The 10,757-nt window shown below is 36.5% G+C and overlaps 1 protein-coding gene and 1 long non-coding RNA gene across 6 annotated transcripts in view; both read right to left on the bottom strand.

Annotated features, from left to right (window-relative positions):
- oxr1a (oxidation resistance 1a) overlaps nucleotides 1-10,757 on the bottom strand; it is a 114,574-nt gene that overhangs the window by 2,241 nt on the left and 101,576 nt on the right. For 3 of the 5 annotated variants that reach the window (XM_043261807.1, XM_043261808.1, XM_043261809.1), the window contains 6 exons: nucleotides 9,145-9,310; nucleotides 5,057-5,137; nucleotides 3,271-3,396; nucleotides 1,044-1,196; nucleotides 809-904; nucleotides 573-646 (listed from right to left, as the gene is read on the bottom strand). In XM_043261807.1, the coding sequence (XP_043117742.1) occupies nucleotides 573-646; nucleotides 809-904; nucleotides 1,044-1,196; nucleotides 3,271-3,396; nucleotides 5,057-5,137; nucleotides 9,145-9,310 (696 nt within the window). Of the gene's footprint in view, nucleotides 1-572; nucleotides 647-808; nucleotides 905-1,043; nucleotides 1,197-3,270; nucleotides 3,397-5,056; nucleotides 5,138-7,013; nucleotides 7,843-9,144; nucleotides 9,311-10,757 lie in introns of those variants that run through there. The other 2 variants (XM_043261811.1, XM_043261810.1) reach the window with 2 other exon arrangements.
- LOC122360959 lies at nucleotides 26-566 on the bottom strand. The gene is made up of 2 exons (XR_006252843.1): nucleotides 410-566; nucleotides 26-267 (listed from the first exon to the last, which is right to left on the bottom strand). It is a non-coding gene; the product is annotated as an uncharacterized LOC122360959 (long non-coding RNA).

Genomic DNA, 10,757 nt, shown 5'->3' with positions numbered 1-10,757 from the left:
CAGAAAATCAGTATATATGTGTGTGTATAAATAAAATAATAATTTTTTTTTTTTTTTTTTTTACAACATTACTGTTCAAATGTTGACCAAATGCAGTCCAGGTAAACATAAGAAACAACGCATTTAAAAAAAATTGTACCAGCCAACTTTTGAACGGTGGTATGAGAATGCAAAGTCTCGTGTACCTAGTACAGTCATGGAACAGCTTTCATAAAGAAACTTGCTGATCGAGTTTGTTAAACCGTCAGCATTTTCATAGCTAGCTACCTGAAAAATACCACATTCAGTATAAACAACACAGACATCAGCACTGAGATAAGAGAAATAAGGGGCAAGACAGTCTGCTTCTCGTGTCTGTGTTGTTTATACCGAATGTTATTTTTCAGGCAGCTAACTATAAAAATGCTACATTAAAAAAAGAAAAGTTTTAGTTGTGGATCAAGACAATGAGCTTGTGATGTGCTTGCCAAACGTTCACTTTGGCATACACGTTTGTATCTGACACAAAAATCTCTCATGAAAATCAGCATTCAAAATATTCACATTAATTACCAAGGCCAAGAGTTACTGACCTCCCTCCACCAAAGGCTAAAGAGTCCATGTCTCCCTTAATGAAGAACAGATTATCTCCAGTCCATTTGTACGCCTGCCAGTGAGAATGAACAAGCAAACGAGAAAAGTCGAGAAAACCTGTAATGAACTTTGCACGTGAAAGTCGTGAAAATGCCAAATGAAAGACGTGATCAGAATTCACTTTTGACAGCCCGTTGGCTGCACTGAACGATCCACTGAAAAACTGAACACAAACCTCAAACTCTGGATAGAAACTGAACAGGAAAGTCTCTCCTGTGCCGTAGAAACCCTCACTGACTTTGAAGGGTTCTGACGCCAAAGCCCCGAATACCTACGAAAGCAAAGAGACCAGATATGACGAGGAACCCTAACTTTACTCTGTTTCTGGTCACGTGAAATATGAGAACGCTTGGCTTTTTGCCAAAGGTCTGAAACCATGGTCTTGTGAGAGATAAAGAGAAGAGCGTGACCTGTCCGTCGCTGTCTTTGATGACCATCAGCATGGGTGAGTCCTGGTCCTGCATGGCCCGGTACAGCGTCTTAATGCTCATGCCGTGTTTAGACGTGCTGAAGGCCAGATTCCAGGGGTAACCGATAGTTCTGGGTGGAAGATGTTTCGCCAGCTGAGTGAAAAACAGGAAATCAATTACATTCTGTGACTAGGTGTTGTAGTGAAAAAGCAGTGGAGACTGACACAGAAGATAAGAAATTCTTGAAATAAGTCATTACAAAAAGTATTCTTGTAGCTTCATTATAGCTGAGCCACTGACGTCACATGAGTTTTTTAATAATGTCCTTACTACCTTTTTGGGTCTTGAACGCGGTAGCTCTCTTGCTGTCTATGCAGGGTCAGAAAGCTCTCAGATTGCATGAAAAATGTCTAAATGTGTGTTCTGAAGACGAACGGCGGTCTTATGGGTTTGGAGCAACATGAGGGAGAGTAATTCAGCTAAAATAAGGTCTAAATACTGCATGAAAAATTAAACGAAAATGAGGAACGTTAACTTGGTAACTAAGTAAGTTTAGGAAAAAGCACTAACACTGAATTTAAAATGAAAAGAATAAGTTAAATAGTAATATATATATAAATATATTTTTTAAATCGGATCTACGCAGAAGTAAAATAAAGTATCAGTGTAAAATTACATTTATGTATCTAGTTTAAAAATCTAGGTGTTACCACCTCGTTGAGAAGAAATCTGTAGTATTTTGCAGCAAAGCTATTTTATTGATTTTTTTGTGCTCTTAAATGTTTTGAGTGCTTTCTGATGTAATCTTTAAATAACAATAAAGTAATAAATAAATAATGTAATAAAAAAGAGAAATGCCTACACGAATAAAAAAGCCATTTGCAGGATCAGAGCCATAGAAAGGGTGAAACATCAAGAGCCCAATTACACTAGCACTGACCTTTCACACCAGTAGACACAGAGAGAAGATTAACACTATATATATATATATATATATATATATATATATATATATATATATACACACACACACACACACACAGTGGGCAGCACAGTGCTGTGGGTTTCCTGTGCAGCGGTCTCTGTGTCCTCCGGCAGGTCCAGGCTTTCCCAGCGCCTGGAGAGCATTGAATTACTCTGCGTAATGACACAAGTTTATTTGATTTACCAACAAAATGGGCCTGCGTCTAAATAAAGGGTTCTGCGAGAGGCAACCTCAGGTGATCCATTCACAGAGCGCTGATGCGTTTGAAAGGCGGGCACCCGCAGGGCGCAATGACTTAAACCTCATAACCACTCAAAACCTCTGAAGCTTCACTACAAAACAGTGAGATCAGATCAAAAGATCAGGACGTCATGTACAAATATTACGACGACGTCTCGGACAAGTGCAGGATTTATTAAACGACACATGAATGCAGTGTTGAAACCTTCCCAGATGAAAGCAGAACAAAATAATTGCTGCAGTGGCAATAAAAAAACATTAAAATTTCAGTGTTTTTTTTGGGATTGGATATTACAATGTTCATTAATTCTGAACTAGCTTTCATTTTGATGTTTTCTATAAAAATATTATATATTTGAAAATATAGTAATTTTTTTTTACTGTACTTGGTAATTGATTATTTGTAAGAAATATTTTTATATAGCTTCAAATCACTTTGTTTAGTAATTTTAGTGCTTCAACTTTATTATTTTAATTAGTTTGCCAGTTAAGATAACATTTACATTTTTTTAAGGAACAAATAATGTTTCTGAATCCACTGAACAATGTCTTGTTGAATTATTATAATTTTTTTGTGAATAAGAATCAAGCCCAAAACTAAAAAACAAAAAAATAAAATCTCAAATTTTTTTTACAACAGGGGTGATGCAACAAAGCTACAACTTTGTAACTCATCTACCCCTAAATTTTTCTAATATTGAAAAGAGTAACCAGAAACAAATCAAATTCATGGAAGAAAAAATAAATAAAAAATTTTGAATGACATGAGGGTCAAAAAAAGCCACCGTCACTTTTCAAATCATTCCTATGCCCTTGGCCATAACATGACGAGCGTGAATAAATCCGTCTGTTAACATGTCTGAGATCGTCCTCCGGCCGAGAATCAATAGCCGGTGAACAGTGAGGAGGACCACCTATATTTGGACCAGCAGATCGATGAAACACTGTAAAGCCCAGAGCAGTGGGCAGATTTATTTCACTGCCGCGCCACTGAGCTCTTACCTTCTCTATCTGCTCAGCCTCTAGAAGGTCACTGGGTTCGTTCAGGTTGGGCTTGAAAGTCTCCGGCTCCAGGCTGGCGGTGATGGACGAGCCATGTTTGGAGTTCACGTCCTCCTTCGTGGTGATCTAAAGACAGAAGAAGCCATTAGCAATTTATGTAGTGACATTCAGATTCATGCCACAAAATCCTGAGACTAAAACAAAGCATGGCTGTAGATCTTCCTTGAAATTTACCCGTGAACTCTCGAGGCGTGGATTTGGTATTCAAAACATTTGCGAAAGTGAGGTTGCATAGATTTAACATGTAAACTCAACAAACAAGAGTTGACTCGGCTCTAGTGGAATTAACCTATGGGAACAAACTAAGACGACAATCTAATCTCACAGGAAATGTGGGATACTGTATTCGTAAAAAGACTGCATTATTACCCAAAATCAGTGGTTCTCAACCAGCGGAAATTGTGAGTTCTCCTACTGACCCTATCATGTTAATAATTAAGCTTGTTCTGACAATGCAGTTAATGGTAACATTAACAAACTTTATGAGATAACGGACTCCTGTAGCTCTAACAATATGCATTGTGCAAGCAACACAATATCATGGGTTCGATTCCTGGAGAATTCATCAATGCATCTGTCTCAAAATTGAATGTAAGCATTTGTTTGCTGCGTTGGATTGCTGCTTCTGGTTTCTGAAGGATTACTAGTTGAGAAGCACTTCTCTAAAGCCTAAAGTCACATCAGTGGTGACTGGTGGTGTTATTTTACAATGTAGTGCTACAGACAGTTAACATTCCCTCTCGTGGCCTGAACACACTCAGGTTACACCGGCCGTGCTTCAATTACATCAATTGTTTACAACAAATAACTGGGCAGCAGTCAGTGCAGGTCTCGACCCAAACACCCGCCTGAACCTCAGAACGTTCTGGACATCTAAACACAACCCACTTTCTCTAGCACAGCTTCTAGAAAATTCCTCATTTCAGTCGGTACTCCACAACTCAAAAGTTTAGAGTTTGCGAGACTTTAAAATGCTTTTAGAAGAAGCCTCTTACGATCACCAAGGAAGCATTTATTTGATCAAAAATGGTAATATTGTGCTTAATATTTTTGTAAGCTAAGGCTTGTAAAATAGGGCATGTTTTTGGAAACTAGGGCTGTGTGATTATGAAAAAAATCATAAATAAATTATTCCCTTGATATTGCCATTTGAGATTATTAATTATCAGTTTCTAATGAATGTTTATACCACTGTTTAAATCAACTGTAAGTCATAATTTTACATGAACATAAAAAAAACACACACACACAAAGAAAAACTCTATAGTATTTAGCCTCAAATGTCAATTATACATGGGACCAGTTGAATTGAAAAAAAGCAAACTTCAAATGGTATTATAATGTTATACTACAACTAAAATGAAAGATTTTACGTTTTTAAGATCACATGTACAAAAAAAAAACTTGAGCAATTAATTGCTTTAAGCAATTACATAATTGTAACTTCTTTAACATTAGAATTTTACTATTTCAATTCAATTCTGATCAACTGAATGCATCCTTAATGAACAAAATGATTCATTTCTTTACAATATATACTTAGGAAGCTAAGTTGTGCATCTTAGAATTGCCAGATCATTTCATGGGCTACTCTTTATGGGAAATGGTGGAATTTTCTGCACAAACATTTTTTTGTGTCAAGCGCAAACTTGCCATCCACAGCGAGGCAAGAGCAATCTACAAAAACCTAGAGCTACATCTGCAGGGTTCTACAGATTTTGTGCACCTGGAGGCGTTTGCATAGGGAGCGCAGATCTTCACTGTTTAACGCATCGATCCGGCGGTGGTACTCAGTCCATGACACTACCTGCTCCAGAAACAAGGGGACACAACCACACCGCTGAGCAGGACGACAAGATGAGGCCAAAATATGGACAAGAATGTGCAGTTCGGGATTTTTTTTAAATACAATACGTAAACTACTGAAACTGCGGTCGGGAATGATCGTCTTTATGAGGTATGGAAGAGATGAGTGTAAGATTGAAAGCCTAAATCATGTCATTACGTGAAGCTACTGTACATATGTGAGCAGACAACACAGCGAGCGTTTTGCATGAGTGTGTGAATTGTTTTGCATGAAGCTCTGCAAACAAATATGCAAACCATTTCCATAATAGCTGACACAAGCCATAGGAGAGTCACATAGAAATTGCAAACACTCAATGTCCCCTCCATAACTAAATATGCTGTCATTACTTACTCACCCTCAGCATTCAAATCAGAAAGACCTCAATTTAACCAGCCTGTCATGTAGACCATCTTACGATCAAAGTTGTGTTTTGACCTTTACGCAAGACCTTTACCTTCAGCTGACCTTGAATTTTTTTCTTGCATTTATTATGAAAATATCAAACCCTTACCCGTCACACGTGTTTTAAACAGCTTGTTGGTTGCCACATCTATTCATATGTGACATGTTTGAGAACACATTTAACACGTGGCCTTCAAGCACCAAAAGTAAAAATAAATATGTTTACAAAAAAAATGAAATGCTCAGTACATATCAAATCTGCATGTCTCTCTTGAATGAAAAGGTTCATTTCCGAAGAATACACAAAACTATTTCAGCATTATGAAAATAATTGGGTACCGGGGATTTCAAGCTCCAAAATTACAGTAAAAATATTTAAAAAATACACCATGGTGTCTTCTGAAGCCTAGTATCGGTCACAAACATCAAGTCCATGAACCGCCAGCTGAATGCTTGATGCATATGGCACACTTATCTGAAAACTATACCATAACGAGATCCAAAGGATCCAAAGAACAATAACATTCACCATGTTATCAAGAAATATAGAAAGACAAATTACAACAACAACAAAAAAAAAAAAAAAAAAAACAGTGGCAAAGTACTAAAGTTTATAAAGTTTATAAAATATCAACTTGAGCTGAAACCGTTCACGAATCAGACCTTTTTTTTTTGTTTTAGTGGACTGAAACAACCGATTCACTGAAAAGATCCGACACATGAGAATGATTCATTTAACAACCAGACACTAGAGCGGATGTCAGGATTTTTTTTAATCTAAAAAGATTCCTCACACAAATATTTCATATGGCATACGGCGCTGTATCTTGATTTATGAGTCCGTTTTGAAGGTTAACGTCCAGTACTTATTTATCTTATTATTATTATATAGAAACAACAGCATGTAGGACGTACACTTAAAATATTCTCTTGAGTGTTTCATGGAGGAAAGTGAGTCATACAGGTCTGGAATGCAAAGAATGAAAAAAAAAATCCTTTAAAAAGGCATGCAGCACGCTGACTTACAGTATTAATCGTCTGTAAAAGGGAAACGACCTAAGGTCATACAACTCCAAGACGGTAAATAAAAGTTTTAGCCGATAAGCTGCCACTTTACAGCCCTCAATAATGTACAAGGAGGAAGGTAAACTAGAGCTCTCATAAAAAATGCATCTCTTCTCAGGTGAGACGTTCACTGATTCACAGACACACGAGCTCCAGCATCACAGATCAACAGCAACAGCATCAGCAGACTGTCATATCCCACTTTTACACTGTTTTACTTCAAAAGCAGCAACAAAAACCCATTAGACAGCCCGTGTCAATCAACACAATCAGACATTACACGCTAATATTTCATCAGCCCGCTCACACATTAAGTTGCGCTTCGGCGAACGCATTCATTCAAGGCTTGCGTTTAACAGTTACATACATAAGTGTACTTAGGAGTCAGAGGCTTTCCTTCCTTCACCCGCTTGGAGAACATGATCTCACTCTCTGTCACATTCAGCCTTCCTTCCGCCGACCGACAACATGCCATATTCAGACATAAACACGACGACAAGACGATGACGGACACTTATGGGAGCCAATCGCATCCGACCGAACGGAAGAATTCGGTCTCTGATTGGCTCTGTTAAAATGCGTCACGCCTCCTGTCCGGAAGGCTTTCAGAGCTTTTAAAGGAACATTCGCACCTAGACGCGACCCCTAAATATTTTAATCAATAATGCTTGCGAATGAGTCAAATGATTGATGTTATAACGCGGAGGGAACAAAACTGTCGCTATGAAAAACAAAGCTGTCGATGAGGACTCGTTTTACGTTAAAATACACACCTATTCCTTATCTGGACTAAACATGCACGTGTTTACTCCCCTTATCATTAAATTAATAAACCGTTTTTTTGGAAGTAGAACAACCAAACTGAAACACTCTGGCCATGTTTTAAATGGCACCAACTATGAATACTAAATAACCTAGTGAGCTGCCTACCTAGAGAGTGTTTTTAGCATGATGCCCTTGTTGTTCTTTAAGTAGGCTGTTCACTATATTTTGAGAAACAACAAAGTGGCAAACTATATAGTACCAGATGTCGGATCATCACATTCAGTAATGCCTTAGTTTAAAGTGATTTAAATGGGAGTGAAAGGGCAACATTTCATATTTCCTTCGGCAACTCACAATCTATTTTTAAGAAATTAGAAATATGCATACAGGCCAACAATAACAATGCAGATAAAATATTTACACTAAGAATTAATATTAAATGTAACAAGAAGTCAGAAGTATTATAACTGGCACAGACAATTATATTAACTATAATTATATATATATATATATATATATATATATATATATATATATATATATATATATATATATATATATATATATTATATATATATTATTCTAATTATATTAACCCTTATAAATCAAATAAGAGCACACCTCACAGTAATAATTCGATAGCATTCTTGACTATTTTCACTTTTAAATCGTGCAAATCTTTTAGCTATCAGGAAAAAAGCAAAAACGATATACTTATTTATGCTTATACTTATTTTAAGTAATTATTTATTTATTTTTAATCATCATATTATACGTTTTTTTTTACGTATTTATTATAAATAATTTTTTTTTATTTGAGAACAATACTGAAAATGCTTACAAATATATTTATATATTTCCCAAAAGTTTTTTGCCCTCTACATCGTGCAAAAAAACTTCATGACTCACGCCACCCCAGCGGCCATGATCAGAGAAAGTAAATTTTACTTATTCATATCAAAAGATCATGTGGCTTTGTAAAGATCCTCCAGTTCCCGAATAACAAATCAGTCTATTTTGTTCCCTACATCATTAATTTAAAGTCAAATTTAAATGTCGCCGCGGTCGTAGTATCGGTTTCTCAGTGCCACAGATTGGTTTCATTGCGGGAACCAGAACACAATAACATGCGAGGAAATATCATACGGTATTATTCAATCAGTAAAACATTCAAACGGAGCTTTATAAAAGACACACCACGCAGAATACATCAGGTAACAACACTTGCACCTGTAGGCATGATTTGCTTGTATCTCATTCGGGCATGACATAGTTAGGCTAAACCATGCCTTTTTAGACACGACTGAGGGATCCATGCATGCATAAACTGCATACATGTGCCTCTTTCTTGGAAAAACAAAACAAATAAAATAATAAAACAATTGCACACTCATGCAAAACACCAGCTGCAAGCTCACAGTGCACAATGCATCTTGGGTTCACCGAAACAACCCAGTCTGAGAAACATTTAGCAAGATCAAATACAGGAGCTCTGACAACAACGCATGACTGGTGCATGAAGGTGTATGAAGTGCGGGGAACACAATAAAGACACTTCCAGAAACCTGGAACATAGAAACAGACAATAAAAGCAAACAGACAGGTGCAAATACAATAAAGAGAAAATATCTGAATCAAATACAGTGCATATCAACACACAGAATACAGACACGAGCGTAAATCACAGATATGATATCAATCCTGACGTGTAGGCTGGACAGGTCGTACAGTACCTCCCACTCTTTAGCTGAAATGTCTACTGTTTGCTGCTCCTCGTTTGCCTCAGACTCCTCGATTTTCTTCACCACGATGAAGCCAGGATCACGGCTGATGCTTCCTACTCCATCCCCAAAAACATCTGGGCTCCACTGGATGAAGAAAACGTACAGGTGGTCTGACCTACAAAAATAATAACAAACAATATCACATGACATCTTTTAATTGCTTATGAGCTAGATTTTTCCATATTTCCAGCTCTGATTTTCAGGGGAAGATAAGGAATTCTGTGAAATGGATGTAGACATGGTTAAATGTGTTAAATAAGTTACATTCTTACTGGTAGTGTAAATAATAATCCAAACATAAAGAATGCTCGATTAACAAACATGTCTGATCAAATGTGTTTCATTGTAATTTATTAAGAATTATTAATATAAAAAAATTAATTACAAATAAGTAGTATTTCGGGTGAAAGTAATTTATCTTTTAATGGGTCATAAAAAGATTTTTGTTGTAAATATTATTATATTATTATAATGTTATATTATTATTATAAAAATTAAGTAAATTAGGGAAACATGTTATTTAGAGATATTTATTTTTAGCTCAGAAAAACAAAATTGTAAATAATTTAAACAGAAAACTTAAAAAGCCCCCAAAAACACAGAAACACAACAACAATTTAAAGCAGTATTTTTATGGCTAAACAATTTTTCGTCTGACCCATACACACACACACACACACACACACACATATATATATATGTATATACACACACGTATATATACATATATATATAAGTTTTTGAAAGCATTCATTTTACCAAAATACAGTAAAAGTTGAAATACTTAAAATATTTTTAACTATATATTATAATATAAATATTAATATAAAATCTTAATATTTTTGTAGAAAGTAATACTTTTTCAATTGATGAATAGAAAGAACTGCCTTTACTTGAAATGAAAATATATGATAGATGTCATCACTGTCACTTTCTGTCCTTGCTGAACCTAAAAGTTTAAACAGTGGTGCATGTAGCTTTTGCTTTTTTTTGTTTTTAAACAGGCAAAGCTGCGGAAAACTCGGTGTGACTTGCATCAGGATGCGACAGGCGGCTGACAAGCAGAGTGAGCTTCAAAGCCTGGTCTCTCGGGCCCTGCTCACGCACTATTGTCATGATACTTTACACTGATCATCCGGGTCGCCACCCAACTAGGTCACGTAGCCGGGCCCAGCCTCGTCTCAGTGACAACAACAGACAGCCCGTTTGGCCACAGACCTCCGCAGCTTTCCAGAAGTACAGGCTCTGTTCAAGACTACACCAAACAGCACGTCTGAAGTTCTTTTCCTAACTTGTAGACTGTGCCGAAGCTAATCTATTCTGACTCTCTCATTCTGATTTAGCCCGGCAAGTGTTTCCTAAAAAATATCTGTGACTCATCTCATACAGTGATAACAGACAGAATAAGTTCCAGTGGGATGAAGAACACTGAACGCTTGTGTTGAATCAGATGGAAGATGAAATAAAACAAAGACAGTACTGTTTCAGTACTAGAAAGCTGATCGCATAATGAGACCATGTTAAATTGAAATCGCTTCTTATTTAAAACTAAACTGGCTTCT

Source organism: Puntigrus tetrazona, chromosome 16 (genome assembly GCF_018831695.1).
Source record: "Puntigrus tetrazona isolate hp1 chromosome 16, ASM1883169v1, whole genome shotgun sequence".
NCBI classification, from domain to species: domain Eukaryota; kingdom Metazoa; phylum Chordata; class Actinopteri; order Cypriniformes; family Cyprinidae; genus Puntigrus; species Puntigrus tetrazona.
This window is presented reverse-complemented; position numbering and strand designations above follow the sequence as displayed.